The 22,549-nt window shown below is 41.6% G+C and overlaps 1 protein-coding gene across 2 annotated transcripts in view; it reads left to right on the top strand.

Moving 5' to 3' along the window:
• Positions 1–22,549, top strand: part of rapgef5a (Rap guanine nucleotide exchange factor (GEF) 5a) — a 94,919-nt gene that overhangs the window by 53,542 nt on the left and 18,828 nt on the right. For both annotated transcript variants that reach the window (XM_067425837.1, XM_067425836.1), the window contains exons 10-11: positions 17,873–18,003; positions 18,635–18,735. In XM_067425837.1, coding sequence (XP_067281938.1) covers positions 17,873–18,003; positions 18,635–18,735 — 232 coding nt within the window. The remainder of the gene's footprint in view (positions 1–17,872; positions 18,004–18,634; positions 18,736–22,549) is intronic.

Here is a 22,549-nt window from a genome sequence, read left to right as displayed (position 1 = left end):
AGGGAGTGTTAGATACATTGTTCTTAGCTTAGAGATTGAATCCTTATCAAATTTTTGTAGGATGTTATTTTTATTTTGGTTATTAGGGTAGAGATACTCGATAAAACATCTTCTAATAAAGTGGTTAGTGCATTTTTTATCCAGAACATGGATCCCTTGAATTGATAGTGGGGCCAATTGTGGTTGAATCGTATAATATTCCAAAATGCTTCTTGTTAGAAGGACATAACCTTGAGGTAGTGCTTTATGTAATTTAAAAAAATCTGATTTTGAAGGTTTGAAATTATGTTTGATGCAAAGTTGTTCATAATTTAAAAAATGTCCGTTAGTATCCATTAAGTCGGCCATGGACCATATGTTTTTCCCATACCAATCCTCAAAAAACAAAGATCGGTTGCGGTGCAAGATGTACCTGTTGTTCCAAAGTACAAATGTATGGGGTGAAAAGTTATGTATGTGTAACATTTTCCAATACAAGAGTATTTGTTTGTGAAACTCTGATAATGATATAGGTAATTTATCAACATTAAAGTCCGCTCTAAGAAGAAATTCTAATCCTCCAATTTTCTTGAATAAGGTCTTTGGAATACAATACCAGAAGGAGTTATTGTGTTTGATCCAAGATTTTAGCCAATTTATTTTTAAGGTTCCATTAAGGCAGTCAAAATCAATAACTTTTAGCCCTCCATCATTTGTGTCTTTAACCATATTGCTCTTTTTCATATAATGTGGTCTGTTTCTCCAAATGAAGTTTAGGTTGATTTGGTTGATAGACTTAATTAATTTGTTTGAAATGGCATTGGAATAAGCTGGGTAAATACATCTTGATAAACATTCCATCTTTGTTAGGTAAATTCGACCTAGAATTGATAAATCCCTCTGTAGCCATCTATTTAACCTTGATTTGCATTCTTTAATTTTATTTTCTACATTTAGAAGTTGGCTTTGTTTTTGGTCCTTGCAAAGGTAAATTCCCAGGTATTTGATTTCTGATTTGATAGGGATATTACAGATGGTTTTCAATGAAGTGTCATGTACAGCAAGCAATTCACATTTTTTTAAGTTTAATTTTAGACCTGAGGCTTTCGAGAATTTTTCAATTTTGGCAATAGTTGTTGAAATTTGGTATCTATCTTTTAAGAATATTGTAGTGTCATCCGCTAGTTGGCTGATTATTATGTCTGTGCCCAGTACATTAAGTTTTTTTATTTCATTACAGTTTTTAATATAGATTGCTAGCATTTCTGTGGCTAAGATGAATAGGTATGGTGATATGGGGCAACCTTGAGGGATACCCACATTAATCTTGAAGCTTGGGGTGGTACCACTAGGTAATAGGACACAGCTACTAATATCTCGATATAAGCCACCAACCCATTCTCTAAATTTGATTCCAAACCCAAAGTGTTTGAGTACAGAAAGAATAAAAGGATGTTCCACGGAGTCGAATGCTTTATAGAAATCTAGAAAGAGAAGGAAACCATCATCCTCTATTTGGCTTCTATACTCAATAATGTCCATTACCAATCTTATATTATTATGAATTGATCTTCCTTTTAAAAATCCTGACTGTGTATCTGCAATAATGTCTGAAATTCCTGTTTGAAGACGAGAAGTAAATATATAGGTTAGAAGTTTGTAGTCTGAATTTCTAAGTGTAATGGGTCTTCTGTTATCAATAATTCTGGGATCTTTTCCAGGTTTTGGGATAGATATTATAACTCCATGCCTCATTGTTGGTGGGAGTACACATGTTTCAAATATTTCATTAAAGACTAGTAGCAGCAGGTCTCTTAGATCTACCCAAAAATGTCTGTAAAAGTCACCTGTGAGACCATCAGATCCGGGGGCTTTGTTAATAGATAGACGACCAATTACTGCGTCTAGTTCTGCAATTGTTATTTGATTATCACATATTTGTTTGAGGTCATCTTTTATTTTTGGAATATGTTTTGCTATATCCTGAAAAAAGTTCTGACAGTCCATGCTAGAGAATTTAGAGCTATAGAGCTGGCTATAGAATTTCCAGATTTCTGAAGAGATTACTTTTTCATCTGAGATTTCATTATTATCAACCATCAGGGATCTTATGCTATTTTTTTCCTGTCTTCTTTTTTCAAGACCACAGAAATACGATGAATTTTTTTCCCCCTCCTCTATCCATTTAGCTCTGGATCTAATAAACGCCCCTTGGGCCTTACGACTGTAGATTTCATCTAGTATAGGTTGGAGGCATAATATCTTCTGTCTATCATCTTCTGATGGGTTTGGTTTGTTGCAGTACAAATTTAACTGATTAATAATGTCTACCTCTTGTTTTTCACAATTTTTTTTAAGCATTTTACTGAATGAGATGGTAAATTGACGTATTTTATATTTTAGAAATTCCCACTTTTTGGTAGCAGTTGTTAGCTCCTCAGAGCTGGCATATTTATTAATTAATACTTTGATTTTTTGGCAGTAGTCATTATTTTTGAGCAGACTGGAATTGAACTTCCAATATGTGTGTGAGTGAGCATTGTTGTTATTGGGTTTGATTTGTAGTAGAATAACACTATGATCTGTTAGTGGTGCAGCTGAGATATCAGAACTGATATTATAGATCATCAAATTATTTGCAATTAACCAGTGATCAATTCTGGATTTATAATTGTGGCTTGAACTAAACCAGGAGTATTTAAGTATTTCTGGATTTAAGTGCCTCCAAGTATCAACCAAATTTAGTTTTTCGCAGAAGTTTGTGAATATAGTGTTTGGATGATTTACAGAGTACCTGCAAGGATATTTATCAAGAAATTCATCATGAACTAGGTTTAGGTCGCCACCAATGATGATGTTATCAGTTGAGTGTGTTAATTTAATATTGCCTAACTTTAATTCAATTTGCTCAAGTAGGTTTCGGTTTTGTCTACTGATGTTATATCCATAAATGTTGACTAAGATGAATTTCAGACCATCTATGTTTATAATAAGAATCAACCAGTGGCCAGCTTCATCTGCCATATGGGACACAATATGACCTTTGAAATTATTTAGGAGGATGGCGACACCTGCTGATCTCGAAGTGCCATGGCTAAAGTAAGCTTCATCTCCCCATTGTTTAGACCAAAATATAACATCATCAATCTTAGAGTGCGTTTCCTGCAAAAAAATTATATTTGACCTCTTCCCTTTACAAAATAAAAAAATACTTTTTCTTTTTGTCATGTCTCTTAGTCCCCTTGCATTAACAGAAATTAGAGAAATGTTACTCTTCAAACAAAACATAGAAGAAAATAATAACAATAAGGATAAGAAATAATCAATAACAACGGATTACTGAACTTACTCAGAACAACGGTAGAAGTTTCCTATCAGGAAAATAAAATATTGTAGTAGCAAAACCCTGAGAACACGTTTTCATTTAAACTCACTTATATTCGGGATTAAAAAAAAAACCTGGACAGTTGTGTCTATGGTGAGACTCTTTGACCATTAATGAAAGCATGGGGGCCCCGGAACACTGTCTTTAGACCAGCCTTCCTTGCTTGTTCAACTTTCGGCCACACAGCCCTCCGTGCCTCTCTGTCTTCCTTAGTGAGGTCTTCTGCGAAGCGGATGTTGAGATCCTTGCAGACGTGGTGAAGTTTGGTGATTCGCCAGAGTTCGTCCCTGAAGTGGCGTCCTGTGAACTGCATGATTATCTGACGAGGGCGGTTGGTGTTACTCGGCCCCAGACGATGCACAGAATCTAGGATGAATTCCATTTTCTCCCTCCAATGTGGTGCTATCTTTCCAATGATATCAGAGATGATTTGTCTTGTGTTTTCGTCCTTTTCCTCCTTTAAACCATTTAAGCGCAGGTTCCATCTTCTTTTATAACGCTCCAACTCTACAGCTCTTTTCCCCACCTCTGCTACTTTTTTCTCCAGATCTGTGTTCACCTCTTTCAGTTGTTTCACCTCGGCGTGCAGTTTTTGGCATTGTTCTTTGCAATCTTTGATCTCGGAAGAGTTAAACTCTACCGCTTTTGCGATGTTGGCTATGGTCAGCGTGTTCTGCTTTAACTCCGCTTTGAAGTCCTGCATCATGTTTTGAAGAGTGCCGATAGCAGCCAATATTGCAGCGTTAGAGAAGTCTTCAGCATGGGCATCCACAGAGACGTCGTCTGGCTTTGACTTTTTCTGTGGTGCTGGTGGTTTGGAAGGGGATGCTAAGGTGTTCTTAGTTCCTCTGGTGTTAGTTTCCATCCTTTCAGGACCACCATAGTCGTGATCTTGGAGAGCCTTCAATTGAGCATTAGCTTTTGTGCTAACGTTAGGCATGTTATGGTCTGCGATATCGTAGCCTACTCCAGGAGGTGCTCAGGGTCATTTGCAGGGTTCTGAATTATTATGATAAGATCGTTACGGTTTTACATCTGATAATTCAGGGTTTTAACAAGTTACAAGTTAGTTCCGTTTATTCTCAAGGCTTTGCTACTCTGAGCTGTTCACAGTACGTCTGCTCTCTCCGCCATCTTGGCGCGCCCCCCGGACTGCAGGAGGCTGCTCGAGCTCTGCTGACGACACAGCTGATCCACGATTGGCTCTGATGACGACACAGCTGATCCTCGATTGGCCGATTCACCGCATGACAGCGATCACGTGCATTTCGTGTTTATTCTAAAACCTTATGTTACACTAATGCTCACAAATCATTTATAACAGTAAAACCTCTTGTCATGTAGTCGCGATGTTATATTGTCATGTTTATTAAACTAAAACTGATAAAAACCGTTGACAACACTTCATTGATAGTGTATGTTGAACTTTAATCTTGTCCAAATAGACGCTTTATTAAGCAGTAAATAAATGAAAATGTAATTTGAAACATCTGTGTATTTAAGAAATATTGCATTTATTTAACTTCAGCTGTGATAAAGTTTGCAAACGCAGTGCAAGCGTCACCACGGGAAGCAGAAAGTGTCCGACTTCACGTCTCCGTTTGCAGCTCCTCCCCGCCTGCACTCGGCTACTCTCGCCGATCGCATCCATCCAGCCGCAGCCGATGGCAAACACACCTAAAGACAGCATGACATGAGAGCTGTGTCCCAATTCAAGGGCTGCGTCCTCTGAAGGCTGTGTCCTTCGAAGTGCGCGGCCGACGCGGCCTTCAAAGGACGCACCGAGACTTGTTTACAGTGGAAGGTATAGCGGATTGCGTCACCGCGGCGCGACGAAGGCTGTCCCAATTCAAAGGTCCTTCGAAGGCTCCTTCAAAACAACGCCTGCAAATGCGTCCTTCTTTTCCCGTGAAACGAAGGATACTCGGATGGATGCTTCGCAGCCTTGCCAACCCCAGAATTCATTGCGCGCCGCGACGTCAGATTTTTTTTAAAAAAGAAAGCCAGATTACACATAAATGAAACGTAAGCATTTTACTCCAGTAGCCTTATCTAATGATAAAAAAAATAAAAAATGCAATAAATATTCAAATGTCAACTAATGTGTAACCAACATGCGAGTTTATGTAGTTTATACTCTTTATTATGTACATAAATGGACGGAAGTGAACATCTTTAGTTGTTTTGTTGTTAGGCAGTTCAGTTTGTTACTGCTACTCTTCAACGGCAGCTGTCACAGTTGCTAAACATTACAAATGCTGCAACAAAATATATTTACTCTGTATTTGAGTTTAAACTTAATCTCAGAGGCAAATATTGTATGAAAAACTGACTTTTTATACATGGGTATTAGATTTTGATATTGTTTAAAACATGAACATTATAGAATCCAAAAATAAAATACACTTAAATATGTCTCAAGATCCGGGATAGGAACCATTGGTCCTGGAGGGCCGCTGTCCTGCAGAGTTCAGCTCATAGAACAGTTATGCATGTTAAAATATGTTATGGTTTGATTTTGAGGATGTAAGTTCATTTAATTTATTCATCACTCTTTCTGAAAACATCTAAGCGACATGGCAGCAGTCAACTGAGTCAGCACTGCAAACCTGTTGGACAGGTGGAAATATGCGCTGATCCCAGATGATGTCCCGCTGACAGAGGCTATACCAGGGTCTCTATTGTGCAGCCCATCCAGGGTCTCCACCCTGCTCAATAATAGTCTACATAAAACCCTTTCTTCCATTATTTTTTATGTACAGTTCATTTAACATTTTATTTAGTTTTTCCCATCTTAAACGTAACTTATCTTGTAAATACTTGTAAACAAGTACTGTAAAAAAATTTTTTAGAACAATTTATTGTTTCATTTACAAATTAATTGACATGACAAAAATAAATGTAGCCAACAGAATAATTGATTTCATTTACAAAACTTGCATGACAAATATGTAAGCAATTTATTGGTTTCATTAAAAAAAAATAATTTGCATTACAAAAATAAACAATGCAGAGAAATAACTTTTTATTTACAAATAAAAGCTGAAGTCGCTCTGAAATGGGCCTAGCGACGCCCATGGTCCTCAGGGGTGAAGGCCATGAGGAGAGGAGGGTTAGAATGCCTGTCCCAACACCTCATTCATGAGGACAAAACATGGCCAAGTTTTCCACTCCCTCACCTGTCCCAGGACACTTGCAATCCTAATACAGAGAAAATAAACATTCCTGTTAAAAACAACAAACACAACAGCAATACATGTCAGCAAAGATATGTCTATTAACTTGCATACATGTATTTTTTTTAGTTGTCCCAATTTTTTTTGTATACCTGCAAGGCAGGGGTGGAATTTTAAATATATGATGCAGCTATACATTTTGTATGTATTATACATGTATACAAAATACTCCAGAAATTATATTTCTAGATACTCAAATTTGGTTAAAACATTTGTAGACACAGCTTTTATGATAGACTATTGTTATCAACTGGATAAGGGGGGCTATAAGTAAAGGATTATGTACACCCAGCCTATCGCAGAATAAACCCCGACAGAGTGATCAGTGTCAATCCACACTGGCCGAGTTTTTCGGGCGGGTAAATAAATACTAATTTGCTGCCCTTATTTTAATAAAGCTGTCTGCTATAACTGCTCCATAAAACAAAACAAACCTAAGGATAAAGCCGCAGTGGTAACGCAGGCGTCAAGTTCACGTTAAGAAATAAAGACCCCAGGTTTTTAACACGTTTCGTTGGTTATTTGAGTAAATTAAAACACAATACTTACATTTATATTTGTATTCCTCTGCCGTGGGATGGGCTAGGCTGCGGAGAATCCGTTCTATCCTTCGCGTTCCGGGGAGAAAGGGTTGCCAGGTCTCTGCAACAAAACTAACCCAAAACTCCCAATGCAATTGTCTCCATTGAGCGGCCAAATTCTCCCCTGAATTTGTGCGTTTGGGGATGGTGGAACGCCGAAATCGTACTTGCAAGGTTGAAAACCAACCCGTGGAAATATTTTTTTACCCGCAACAACAACATAAAAGTAGCCCAATTCGGCGTGAAAACCGCGTACTTGGCAACACTGACGGCAGGCCGCATTAGAAGGCTCCTTCGAATTGGGACAGCCTCGTCGCTCTGCGGTGACGCAATCGGCCTTCAAATGCGGCCTTAGGAGGATGCAGCCCCTAAATTGGGACACAGCCGAGAACACATGAGGGCATTGAGTCACATGACACGGGAACACATGACGAAACCAGGAAGTGCATGACAACATGACAGTGAACATGAAAACCTAAAAACATGAAACATGAACCTACACCAAAACACCCTGTGGCTCTGGCTGTAATATTTTCATTGGCAAAATTGAGTGATTATGTCTAAAATATGATTATGTCACGATAATGTCTAAAATATAACACAATATTAACATATATTTATTGAACTGCTATACAACATCAATATCACATTTGCACTCGTGCTATTCGGGACAAAAACAGCTCTTGTGTGATATTGCTTAACTCATGATATAAATATGAGGCATTTTTGATGTCTTGAATTTTGGGGGCATTTAACTGCTTTCTACAGGCCACATCTGGCTATTAATGTTGAATTGATAAATTGACTATTGATTCCTTCATTTTATATTACAGTGGCACTCCTAGCCTTCCATTACACACATTATCGGCAGCAAAAATGCCAAAAAGTGTATTGACATAATCCAGCTCATGTTTGCGTTGGACAGAAGTGCCGCATTGTTTCTTTTCCCCGTTCATGACATTTGGTTTTATCTCAGACTCCAGAGAGGCCTTACGTTAGCCAGGGTGATGTCTGGAGACACACACAGCGCCTGGATTAGACATTCGTTCATACATCTATTTCCTAAAAAGATCTTTATGCAGCTTTTGTAATCAAATCATTCCCAGGGTTATATAATGGGATTTCCTTTCCCGGGTCCTGCACGGAGACCAAAGGTTGTGCTGCGGTCTTAGGTGGAGTCTGTGTGTGTGTGTTTGGGGTGTTTTGGTCCTGTTGCATTGTTTAGGGTAAAGATCATGTGCTTTGGTTTTTCCAGGAACATGGGAGTTTTCTCTGCAACTTTTTGGCATAATCAAGGAAACAAAGCAGCACACACTATCACACACTCTGTGTGCTGAAACACAGGAAAGGAACACAGAGTGCTTCCTCTCGCCTTTCCTTTCCTCTCTGCGGAGTGCTGTGCGTCAGCGAGATCTGCGGACAGCTTCTCCACCCAGCGTGAGAAACGAACGTCAACCGCTGACCCGCAGGACAGGTGGAGGCGCTGCTTAAACACACACCGCTGCTTGAGAACTGTCATTAGTGACGCCTGTAGTTTAACACACCTGCTCGTGTCCCCCCTCATCAGCTCACACCCGTGACGCTTTCCTCTTCTAAAACATTAACAAAAGAGACTTGGGAAGATGTTAACGTTGAAAGATGTCTCTTCTGCTCACCAAGGCTGCTTTTATTTGATCAAAAATACAGTAAAACAGTAATATTGGGAAGTATTATTGTGATTTAAAATAGACATTTTCAATATATTCAGCATGAGTGTCACATGATCATTCAGAAATCATTCTCATGATTTTCTGCTCAAGAAACATCTGATTATTATCAGCGGGTGCGTTTACATGCACGTTTTTTAGCCGATTATGCCCAATAAGCCGACAATGAACATGGTCATGTAAACGCGGTAACCCGTTTTCTTTTATCGGCGTAAGGTCATAAACGGCGTAAGCATAAACCGGTCGGGACAGGTCGTTTTTTGCCTCTGACTCTTATTTCGCGATGGATGTAAACGCATTAACCTGCTTTCTGTCGACTTATTGAAGTGCGCATGCGCGATAGGTGACAAACGCAAACTTAGAGCAGATTTAGGGTGCGTTCACACTTGTCATGTTTGGTTCGATTAAAACAATCCCTGGTGCGATTGCTTTTTTAGTGCGGTTCATTTGAACATATGTGAACGCTGCCATCCGAACCCTTGTGTGCACCAAACAAGCGGACCGAGACCGCTAAAAACATGGGTCTCGGTCCGCTTCCAAACGAACTCTGGTGCGGTTCGATTGATATATGAACGCAACACGGACCAAAGACATGTAGACGGACCAAAAACAGGACGTAATGTCACAAGATGTGACGCATAGTCAGCTGATTTGACGACGCGGAAAGATCGGTGTATCCAAAATAAATAACTTTAAAGTTAGAGGGCAAACGTGGAGCAACGAGGAAGAGCCTCATCAATATTTGGTCCGACGAGCATGTTTCGAAAATGCTAGAGAAAACGCACAAAAATCACACCTGGTAATTCTCATTAAAGGACCTGTGTTGCCCATTATTATTCGGTTCGGACGACAGAACGGCCGTCTCTTTTCTGCACAACGGAGGAAATCCTGGAGCTGTTTTGAATGTTTTGAACATTTTATGAGCTCTTCATGAGTTCTCAGCGGGTACAAATAATGCCATATGTACACGCATAAAATGGTGGCGTTTAATCAGCACACAGCATTGTTTTGAATGTTCGGTAAAGAGCTCCTACGTCATATAAGCCGACCAATCAGGTTGTGAGAGTCTCCCTATGCCTTTGGTTCGGTAACTTTAGGTTCGCTGTTAAAAATGCCCGTGTGAACGCTAAGCGGATCAGGACTATATGTTTTGTTTTTGTTTTTTGGTCCGGACCAAACGAACCAAACTAACTGAACTACAAGTGTGAACGCACCCTAAAACGCATCCAGACAGAGCGAGCGTTTTACATGAAATAAGGACATATATCACAAACGCAGACTCTTTTAAGACCCAGAAAATTGTAAAGATGTGTTCTCATCTCATGCAGCAGAAGTAGAAGAGGTTCAGTCTAAACGCTGCATCTGGAACTGATGAGCGATAATATGAGCCGTAAATCTCCCGCTCACACGCTTTATTAACATCACAAATGACGAAACATTTGGAAAACTCAGAGTCAGATCATTATTTTTGACGTCACTACAAGGAAATAACCCGTTTTTTTAATAAAGTCATGTAAACGTGGGTTATTTGCTTTGTCCGTTTACTGGTTCGCATGTAAACGGGGAAAACTGATTATTTCAATAAGCTGATATTTGTGAGTAATCAGCTCACTGGTGTGCATGTGAACGCAGCCATTGTTGAAAACAATTAATAAAAACAACAAAACAATGGATAAAGGCATCTGCACAATGTATACATGCAAACATAAAGAGCGAGAGAGGGTTTGGAGGAGGTCAGGTGATATCCCGGAGAGGGAGGGGTGGGGTTCTCCGACAGGAACTGGAGGATGGGAAGGTCTGGTTTCGTCTGCGTGCTGTAATGTGATGTGGTTATGATATAATCTGGTTTAGCTGATGGTTCTGGGTGAGCGCTGAGCCCTCATTATATCTCTGATTGGGTCAGTCTCATCCTTCTCTGGTCAAATATGACGCCAAACTGACCTGTTGTACTTTCCAGTAGCCAATCCATCACCACATGCTCTGAAAGCATACTTTATTTATTATTAGTACGCGCCTGCAGATCCTGTGAGAACTCATTCAGACGTTCACAATGTACCGAAGACATGTTGCGTAATGCTCTCACCGCCAGCTTGATTATAAAAAAAATGTATTTTTCATGAGCAGACAGGCTTTTATGGCCAAAATCTGACATTGAAATGCCGGTGTGTGTGTTGACTCCAAGTGCAGCTTTCTTTAGTGCATTAGCTCCCCAGAGAGGCGCGGGTTGATTTTGGAAAGGCTCGAGAGGAATACGGCCGCCGCAGATAAACTATTTGTTATCGTTTGCATCGCTAACATTTTTCCCAGCAGCATCTGGCCGTGTGTTTGTTAATGTATGTGTGTTTCTGTGGAATTACGTAACTGCAGGAAAATCCTATTAACGTTATTAACGTAAACACATTTGCAGGGAGAAGCTGCGCAGGATCTGATATCCGTGCTTATTTTGGAGTGTTTAGGGAATGTTTGGGAAAACATTCCATGTTTGTTCCGGATTGAATAATTTGCGGTCAGACTGGAGTTTATTTTTAAAATGTTCAGAGGTTTTTTTTGGAACGGCTATTCCGGTTAAGTAACAGCGAAACCCCAGCTTGATTGAGAGGTCAGAGGTCATGTTTTGGACCCCACGTGTCCGTCTGTCTGTCTGAGTGCAGATAATCCATCTGTTTCCCGTCCCGGCGGTCTGCTGATTGACAGGCGACTCCTGCGGCGGCCCAGCATCCTTCACTCTGTGGGAGGCCGGCTGAAATGACCAATCATCGCTCACGGCCTCTGAGGCCCGAGACAGCCAGCGCACTCTCCACTGAAGGTCGTTCGGGGATGGAAGCGCCGTGTACGTCTGAGTTTGAATTGCTAATGGATTTTGTATATTTTAGTGAACACGTTCCAGAACATTTTGTCCAGGGTTTTCAATGCCTGTGGGCAGTTTTAACAAGGTTACGTCGATAGCATTTCACTGATGTCATGTACAGGGGTCAGTGTGTGTCTGAGCACAGATATTTCTTACATTTCAATGGATTTTTAAATGGTTTAGTTGGAGGATGTTGAAGAAAGGAACTTGGATTGGGAAAAGACTTGTCCTCTTTTTAAAATTGCTAATGGTCAATTCAGTTCACATGTATTTAGTGCTTTTCACAATAGGTATCATTTCAAAGCAGTTTTACTGAATATTTTCATTTGTCTCTGGACCAGGGCTGTGGTGGTTCACTGACACTAACGTGAAACAATTGTGAAACCACACTCTAAAAAATGCTGGGTTAAAGCCGCACTTGGCTACTTTTGCTCTCGGGGTCCCCCTACAGTTTGGAAAAAATAATGTCCTCAACAACTGTCGTAAGCTGCCATCCTACAACAGGGGATGCCATCGCGTGTACATTTGTTGACATGACAATCCTGATAGCCCTGAACTAGTGATGTGGGTCGTCTCATAACCCGCGGACCCCGTATGCCTATAGGGCTTGGGCGTCATGACGTCATTACTTGGCGTGGCGGCCATGTTGATGGCATCCTTTACTACTACTCGGACTACTGTGCACTGTTTATAGACGTACTCCCTCTCAGTCGTGTGTCTTAATTTGATTATTTTGGCGTTATTTCAACTATGGTAAACCGTTGCTGCATTTTGGGGTGTAACAGCGCAACACATTATCACCATGGGAAATGTCGAAAATGGATTAACTTTCCACCGCTTTCATGCTTGGAGGCGCAACCACGGACAAGAAGTAATAACAGTACGATGTGCAAAAAGCAAGAATTGTCACACAATCAGATGTTTTTTTAGTGTTTATTTGCAAGTAGTGCAACCTGAGAACACAGAAATGTGGAATGTTTATAATGTAGGGGGCGGGGCTCCAGATTCTAAAGAGCATTTGATTGGACAGAAAATCTGATAATAGTAAGGCTAACGTATTCATACTAAAAGCCAAAACATTTCCATTTTGATTTCATGGTGTCTTTAACCCATGTATTAACCTTATATTACCCAGTACTGTCTTTGGTAAGTAGCTACAGGTGCTGTAAAATAAAGGGCAACTCTCATGTCTTTCAAAATGTTATTAAAGTTTGCGCACACACACACTTGCAGGTGTAACTGCAGGCAGTTTGTTTAGATGACCCAGTTTGAAGTCCTGCATTAGATCATGTCATCACCTGTCTGACTCCGCCCACCTGCTCCCAGACAGACAGCATGGGCGGAGCTTATGATCTCACTCACCTGTGAAGGTGCTCAGTCAATGAATCATTTCAGTCAATGAGTCATTTCAGCGGACGTACGCTCGACACACACTCCGCCACACATCTGTCTGATGAAAGACCTGTTTTAGTGCTGACTCAAACAGCAGATGTTCAACAGATTTATTAAAGACACCTGGACTGATATCATATCTAAAATTACTGTGATTTATTAACACAAAAATAAAAAAACGGATGTAGCTAAACAAAACAAAAATCAATATTGATATTTGTGTGTGTGTTTGATTTGAAATGACAGCTTTTTTCAGAGCAGTATAATTTCAGTAGCTGCCTTTTTTTAATTTTGGGGTCAGAAAGTTTTGTTTTAGATAGAAATTAATATGTTTATTCAACAATGATGCATTAAATTTACCAAAAGTGACAGTAAAGACATTTTTAATGTCTTTCTATTTTAAATAAATGCTGTTATTTTGAACTTTCTCTTCATGGTTGCCACAGAAATATGAATACAGCACTGATGAATCAAATTCATTGCTTGATTTTATAGCTAAATTGTGATTATATGTAATTATTAAATGCCATATGGCCTTATTTCAGAGTAAAACATGTTTTTTCTATAGTATATAGTATTTAAAGTATTTACACCTGCAGCGCCAAAAGACTGTAATAAGAGCCGGGTAAGAAGTGTCGGATGTGCCATCTTTGTTTTGTGCAGCAAACCACTGTGTGTCTGAATGTGTGTATTATGATTCACACCTGTGAATCCGGCTGGTGTGTGTGTGTGTTGATGTGAGACATTTCAGATATTCTTAATCCTTTTCCTGGCTTTCATCTTCCTCAAAAGCTGCTGTCCAGACACGTCTAAAAGTACACACACACACACACACACACACACACACACACACACACACACACACACACACACACACACACACACACACACACACACACACACACACACACACACACACACACAAACTCATGCAAATAAACACACACGTCAGATGTGTCACTGAAATGTTATTTAGAGCATCAGCGAACACTGATTGAGTATCCAGTTTGATTCATTTGTAAATTCATAGATCATTTAGCAAGAATTGATTTGAAGCGAGTGTGTTGTTCAGGACTAAACATGAACAGGCTGTATTGATGAAGCTTTTCTGTGGGTTTGATTTTGGAGTTTTTCCAAATTCCACAACCACCAATAACTACTTATTTGACATTATTTACGTTTTAAATATGACATTTAAATATGAGCAAGTCCTTGTAATTTGTGTTTATTCTCCGGTATGAATGTGACTCGATTCTCCCTAATGGCGTGTGGCTTAATTGAATCAGAAAGTGAGAAAGTTGTGACAACTATGCAAGCCGAAACTTGTCGGATGTGGTGACAGAAATACACACTCTGTGAAATATATTTGCATGCCAACCTGATTGTTTTTGTGTCACATGCCTGTCCTGTCTTGTGTGCACTTGTGGGTTTTGTTATGTTGAGCATGTGCTCGTGTCCCTGTCAGTTCCCTCCCCCTTGTTATCTGATTAGTGTTTATTGGCCCCACCTGTGTTCCCTGATTCCCTTTTGATATATTCCCTTTATAAGCTCCTTGTGTTTGTCAGTCTTGGTCGGATCGTTGTATATGTCTCGTCTACGTCTCCCGGTTCCCCGTCATTCCTTTGGTATGTTTGAGTCTTTGGTTTATGTTTTATGATTATGTGTTTTTCCCCCCTTGTGGGTTTTGTTTTGAGTTTGTTTTATTTTATAATAAATTATCATTTTTCTGCACTTGAGTCCTCGCACCAGTTTTCCTTTGTGTGTGTAACGTGACAGAACGATCCGACCTTACTATGAGGACTCAGCAGAGAAGGCCTCCCTCGGTGCCAGTTCCGGGGGTCCCGAGTCCGGGAGCCCTGAGTCCAGACATGGCCTGGAGGGCTGTAATAGGAGGCTTTGTGGTGGCAGTCCTGCATGCTTGGGAGAAGCACAGGGTGTCATCCACAACTCCGGTGGTCCCTGTGCCGGTGGTCCCTGTGCCGGTGGATCGTGCTCCGGTGGTCCCTCTGTCGGTGGATCGTGCTCCGGTGGTCCCTGTGCCGGTGGATCGTGTTCCGGTGGTCCCTGTGCCGGTTGATCGTGCTCCGGTGGTCCCTGTGTTGGTGGATCGTGCTCCGGTGGTCCCTGTGCCGGTGGATCGTGTTCCGGTGGTCCCTGTGCCGGTGGATCGTGCTCCGGTGGTCCCTGTGCCGGTGGATCGTGTTCCGGTGGTCCCTGTGCCGGTGGATCGTGTTCCGGTGGTCCCTATGCCGGTGGATCGTGTTCCGGTGGTCCCTGTGCCGGTGGACTCCGTTCCGGTGGTCCCGAGTCCGGAAACGGCCTGGAGGGCTGTGATGGGATGCTTTGTGGTGGCAGTCCTGCATGCGTGGAAGGAGCACAGGGCTTTATCCGAAGCCCCGGAGGCAGTTCCGATGGTCCCAGTTCCGGTGGATCGTGTGCCGGTGGTCTCAGTTCCGGCGGATCGTGTTCCGGTGGTCCCTGTGCCGGTGGATCGTGTTCCGGTGGTCCCAGTTCCGGCAGATCATGTTCCGGTGGTCCCAATGCCAGCAGATCGTATTCTAGTGGTCCCAGTGCCGGTGGATACTGCTGGACTGGAGAAGTTTCCCCAACGCCCTGCCTGCGCCGCTGAGGCGCCCTGCTCTCCCTGCGCCGCTGAGGCGCCCTGCTCTCCCTGCGCCGCTGAGGCGTCCTGCTCTCCCTGCGCCCCTGAGGCGTCCTGCTCTCCCTGCGCCCCTGAGACGTCCTGCTCTCCCTGCGCCGCTGAGGCGTCCTGCTCTCCCTGCGCCGCTGAGGCGTCCTGCTCTCCCTGCGCCGCTGAGGCGTCCTGCTCTCCCTGCGCCGCTGAGGCGCCCTGCTCTCCCTGCGCCGCTGAGGCGCCCTGCTCTCCCTGCGCCGCTGAGGCGCCCTGCTCTCCCTGCGCCCCTGAGGCGCCCTGCTCTCCCTGCGCCCCTGAGGCGTCCTGCTCTCCCTGCGCCCCTGAGGCGTCCTGCTCTCCCTGCGCCCCTGAGGCGTCCTGCTCTCCCTGCGCCCCTGAGGCGTCCTGCTCTCCCTGCGCCCCTGAGGCGTCCTGCTCTCCCTGCGCCCCTGAGGCGTCCTGCTCTCCCTGCGCCCCTGAGGCGTCCTGCTCTCCCTGCGCCCCTGAGGCGTCCTGCTCTCCCTGCGCCCCTGAGGCGTCCTGCTCTCCCTGCGCCCCTGAGGCGTCCTGCTCTCCCTGCGCCCCTGAGGCGTCCTGCTCTCCCTGCGCCACTGAGGCGTCCTGCTCTCCCTGCGCCACTGAGGCGTCCTGCTCTCACCGCGCCTCCCTGGCGCCCCCTGCACTCACCGCGCCTCTCTGGCGCCCTGCTCTCACCACGCCTCCCTGGCGCCCTGCTCTACCCGCACTGCCCTGGCTGCCTGAACTCTATGGGCCGCCCCGGCCGCTTGAACTTGGTGGGCCTCCCGAACTCGGTGGGCCGCCCTGGCCATTCGAACTTTGTGGGCCACCATGGCCTCCTGAACTTTTTGTTTTCCTCGTTCCTCCCTTGTTTACCCCTCCCTTGTCTGTACCTTCTTTGTCTGTCCCTCCCGTCCCGCCCTGGTCTGTCCCGCCCTGGTCTGTCCCTCCCGTGCCCCCCTGGTCTGTCCCTCCCGTGCCCCCCTGGTCTGTCCCTCCCGTCCCTCCCTGGTCTGTCCCTCCCGTCCCTCCCTGGTCTGTCCCTCCCGTCCCTCCCTGGTCTGTCCCTCCCGTCCCTCCCTGGTCTGTCCCTCCCGTCCCACCCGGGTCTGTCCCTCCCGTCCCTAGTGGAGCGTCTGGTAGCCGCTCCTTAAGGAGGGGGTAATGTCACATGCCTGTCCTGTCTTGTGTGCACTTGTGGGTTTTGTTATGTTGAGCATGTGCTCGTGTCCCTGTCAGTTCCCTCCCCCTTGTTATCTGATTAGTGTTTATTGGCCCCACCTGTGTTCCCTGATTCCCTTTTGATATATTCCCTTTATAAGCTCCTTGTGTTTGTCAGTCTTGGTCGGATCGTTGTATATGTCTCGTCTACGTCTCCCGGTTCCCCGTCATTCCTTTGGTATGTTTGAGTCTTTGGTTTATGTTTTATGATTATGTGTTTTTCCCCCCTTGTGGGTTTTGTTTTGAGTTTGTTTTATTTTATAATAAATTATCATTTTTCTGCACTTGAGTCCTCGCACCAGTTTTCCTTTGTGTGTGTAACGTGACATTTTGATCACATGTGATGTGTTTTTGAATAGTCTCAATCTGTTTTTACAGTGTGCGTAGTTTGAGAATGAATGATTTTGATATTTCACTAGATATGAATTACAGTATTGACATGAATACTGTTTTACTGTACTATATAACCTGTCATCACTTACTCATCTTAATGTCATCCCATACCTGTTTAAATTCCTAAACACAAAATGACAATATATGAAGAATATCTGAACTGCTCTTTTAAAAAAATTATAATTAATATGACACGAATGTCCAGAAATGACAAGAAACTTTCATATAAACAACATTAAAAGAAGTTCTTGTGTGCTATATTACTCAAATGTTAAGCGTTTAGGTGGAACAGGTTTAAATTGAAGTCACTGTTCACTGAAGATCTTCACATTCACCCTAGTGTTTCTTAAGAGAAGTAGTAATGAATCTTTCATAATTGATTCATTCTGTTGAGTCAAATGATTCAGTCGGTAACGATGATAACAGAGTGTTTGCTGTGTAATCTGTGAATCAGTGAGTGATTGTGTCGATCTCTCAGGCGCAGGGGGAAAGTGTGGTGCGCGTCTGTCTGAAGGAGAGGGGTCAGGACGTGTTGGTCCTCCAGCGAGTCCCGTCAGATCCTGCGTCTCCCCAAACGGCCGGAGTCAAAGACGACGATGGTGATAAGAGGTGAGGCCACGCCCCCTTATCTACCCCTCCCCTTTTCTTTACATATCTTTAAGCACATTTCATCCTCCAATCAGTGTCTTTCTCTCTCTTCCTAACACATTCCTGATGTTTGCTTCCTCATTACGCCGTCAGCAGGGCTCGAGGAGGGACCGCAGCCCTTCGACAGCCTAAAACTTGCGTGTGCATGTAAACACACTCACACTGCGAGGGTTTTGTGCACAGATATTGTTTGTAGGTTGCTGCAAGGTTGCACACGGGGGAGTCTGTCCTCTCTCCAGCCCTGAAACGGACGCCTGCGTCGGGCAGGACGCAGCACACATGTCCCTGCTGGAATGGACGACGAGACTTTTGTGAAACTTAAACCCGTCACGCTTGTGCAAGCCGAAGAGGATGATGATGATGATGAAGATGGAGATTGGGAATACAGCAGCAGCCTGGAGGATGACGATGATATTCCCACGTTTAATATTCCTCATTTTCGTTTCATTGACGATGATGATGATGATGAAGATGAGGAGGAGGAGGATGATTATGTCTTCAACAGACAGCGGTGGAGCGGCTCTTGCTCTACATGTTCCTCCTCTGATGAAGAGTACCCATGCGATTCTTCCTCTTCTGCTCTGTCCGACAGGTACGTGGTGGTGTCCGGGACGCCCCATAAGATCCTGGAGCACCTTCTGAGTGACCTGCGTCTGGACGAGCACCAGGGGGCGACGGAGAGCAAAGAGGCGGGTGAGTGACCTGACACTTCACAGGAGGAATTTATGATTGACATTAGTGAATGAAATTTGAAAGGCATGTCACCTGCGTAATCTGAAGCATTTCGATGTGAAATTGAGTATTAAGTGGGAAATAATGCAGGAATATATATATATAAAAGTATCCTCATACAAGTAATTTTTTATCTTACTATTTTAACATCATTATCTATATATATATATACACACACACACACACACACACAGTATATGAAATATAAATATAAATGTCAAAAATTTAAACAGCATAAATATTTAAATATAAATGTCAGAATGTTAAATATATTTAATATAATGAATATTTTATATTAAATAAAAAACTTTATAGTTGAGTATATATATATATATATAACAACAATAATACAAAAATTGTTAGAAATTAATATTTGAAATGTATATTATTTTTACATTTAATAAATATATCTTTAAATAGTATATATATAGCCTAGAAATCTAGACGCACCCTAGCGGCAGCAAATTTAATCTGCCCGCTAGTGTCGTCTAGTAACTCTCAATTCCTATCTGAGCTGTATTCCTCACAATCTGGCCGGGCCAATCACATCATGTATAGAGTCGGTGGTCATAATAACGACGGCCGAGTTGCGTTTGCGTTCTTCTAGTAAACACAGAAACTGGCGAACGACGGCGGTCTTTCGAATCAGCTTTGACCGCGACTCTGGAAGACTTGGAGTTAAGCTTTTCTCTGAGAAAAGAACAAAGAACGGCACTGAAGTCATTCTTAAGAAGGGAAGATGTGTTCAGAGTTTAGCCGACCGGATACGGCGAATGTTTAATCTGTCAGCGAGCTCTGCTTCACCTTCATTGCTCTGGTTGGTGTAGCGCTATCCTATCGCGTGCAGAGGGAGTTTGAAAGACAACCGTTTATCCGCCCCTCAGATTGAGCTGTCATGGGTGAGTTTCCAGACCAAACATCTTGATGTGGGTCTGGCTTGTCAGGCTATTATATATATCTATATATTACAAATGCTAATATATGTATTAATAAATGTATAATATATATATATATATATATATATATATATATATATATATATATATATATATATATATATATATATATATATGTATATATATATATTAATATAATATGACCAACGATCAATTGAAGACTAGATAGATAGATAGATAGATAGATAGATAGATAGATAGATAGATAGATAGATAGATAGATAGATAGATAGATAGATAGATATCCTTTTTTTTTATTTTGGTAATAACTGCTCAGAAAAGGGTTTTTTCGTTAAGCTATTAAATCTACATGAATAAATATCTATAGTAATACTCCTTGCGGTGTAATTATGGCGTTCTCTTACCAGCCGGAACTAGTCGGCTAAATAACCTTTGGTTTATTGTTGAGTACTTCAGGACTAGAGTATCAGCGCAGGTAACATTACTCCCATCATTTGGTCAGATTCACTCATAAAGCATTCCAGCTGTCAGTTATTTCACAGCGTGGCGTGTCAGGACGACTCTGTCCGTGAATGCTCCTGGAATGCTCTGTGTCTTAAAGCCGACGGGGTTTTCTTTTGCTTTCTGTTGTGTGGAGTTTGTGCCTCCAGGTGAAGTTACACCGCTGCAGTTCAAGCCAAGTTTCTGAGGCTGCATGCAAAACCGATTGACTCGCACCGAGTGGGGCTTACACTTACTCCCTTTATTCTGGCAAAAGCATAATTATTCATGAGTGCATTTGCACACGGTGTAATGCTGGCGGAGGGCTGATAGTGTGTGTGTGTGTGTGTGTGTGTGTGTGTGTGTGTGTGTGTGTGTGTGTGTGTGTGTGTGTGCGCGCGCGCGTGTGTGTGCGCGTGTGTGCGCGCGCGTGTGTGTGTGTGTGTGTGTGTTTCGTTTCTGAAGGTCAGGTGAGGTCCTTTATGACCTCAATGCAAATTCCCAGACTCCCGAGTCTAGTGTTCGACTGGAAAAAAACCTTCTCCGAGACATCCAGAGTGATATATAACCTCTTTTTATAGAGAAGAAGTTTAAACATCTTCACTGAAGCGTCTTCAGTGTTTGTATTTAATTAAAGAAACCCAAATAAGGAGAACGAGGCTGTGGGATGATGCGAGATGAGGAAGGAAACACAGAAAAGCAACACGATAATGAGCTTTTCTGTGTGTATGCATGTCTGTGCATGTGTATATTTAATATATGTGTGTGTGAGTGTAATTCAATGACCCCTGTGTGATGTATAACACACCCATAGGCGATAAATTAACCTCGCAGTGCAGTGCATCCTGGGTAATTACCGGTGTGTTGGCAGCTGTGTTTAACATTAAAATGTGCCTCCTGCTAGTGAGAAGAGAGAAAGGCTTTTTTTAACCTTTTATTAAACGCCAACAGTCTCACCATTTCCTCCCAAATCAGTGCAGACGTGTATATTTAGGAGGTAGTTTCTCATTAGACACTCCCATAGACTCCCGGTGGCCTTCAGATACTGATATCAGGCTGACTATTGTTTTCAAGCGCTACTGTGCTCCGCCTCGAGCGGTGTAAATGTCAAACGGTGTATGATAGAGAAGAGTAACTCTGAGTCAGTGTTTGTGTTCAGACCTGCGTCCGTGTTCAGTGATAATTTTTCAGAGACTTCATGAGAAATCGTGTTAGTGTTTCCCGGCGGGGAACCGTGCGGTTCAGTATTTTTAGAAGAAAGAGGCGTGAATTTAATCATCAGGGCTATGAATGAGGCTCAAATCCAGTTGCTTTAGCTTTCATGGGTGATGCAAACTCATATTTGATGTAGAAGGGTCAGTCTGACTGCAACAGTTAAACCTTGAACATCTCCAGAAGAAGTCAAAACGCTTTGGGGTTATTAAAAATAGCTAAATATACAGAACTAATCATCTAAATCTGCTTTTTAATCATTTCGGTGGCCAAGTTTGATTAAAAAGTCAATCATAGTGTATATCTTCACTTGACGAGAACATTTAATCAAAATTGTTTGTTATTTATACTTTTATATTTATGTAATATTTTAATAGTAAAAAAACAAACAATTATTTAATATTATTATTTCAAATTTCTAAAAGTGTTTTATATATGTTGTTTGAAATATCTGTCTGTATTTTTACACAATATTTACTCAAAATATTTTTTTTTGTTATTTATAATTTTATATTTATGTAATATTTTAATAATTAATTTTATTTGGTACTGTCAATAACATTTCTACCAGTGTTTAACAAAATTTAAAATGATATGTATATTTTGTATAATAATTAGAATTTGTAACTTTTTTTCATTTTCTTTGGCAAGTGGGTTGAATTTATTTTAATCTCTATCAGTATTTTACACAATATTTACTCTAAATTATTAAAATATTTTACACCAATATTTAATATAAAAAAGTATTTATAAAAATGTATTTACATTTTAAAATTAATGTAATATTTTAATATGTTTTAGAGCTGTTAGTAAAAGTGTTTACACAATATTAACTTAATATATATATATATATATATATATAACATTTCTTATCAAAATATATATTTTTATGTGGGTTGAATTAGTTTAAATATCTTTATGTATTTTACACATATATATTTGTTTACATTTATGTAATTTTCTAATATATCTTTTTATTTGGTATTGTCAATAACAATTCTACCAGTGTTTAAAAACCATTAAAAAATGACATGTATATTTTGTATAATATTTTGACATTTTTTACTTTTTAATCTCTATCAGTACTTACAGATATTTATATAAAAAAAGGTTATTTACATTTTTATAGTAATGTAATGTTTAAATATGTATTAGAGCTGTTAGCA

The sequence above is a fragment of the Pseudorasbora parva genome, chromosome 19 (assembly GCF_024679245.1).
Source record: "Pseudorasbora parva isolate DD20220531a chromosome 19, ASM2467924v1, whole genome shotgun sequence".
In the NCBI taxonomy this organism is placed as follows: Eukaryota; Metazoa; Chordata; class Actinopteri; order Cypriniformes; family Gobionidae; genus Pseudorasbora; species Pseudorasbora parva.
Note: the sequence above shows the minus strand (reverse complement) of the source record. Positions and strands in the feature narration are given on the sequence as shown.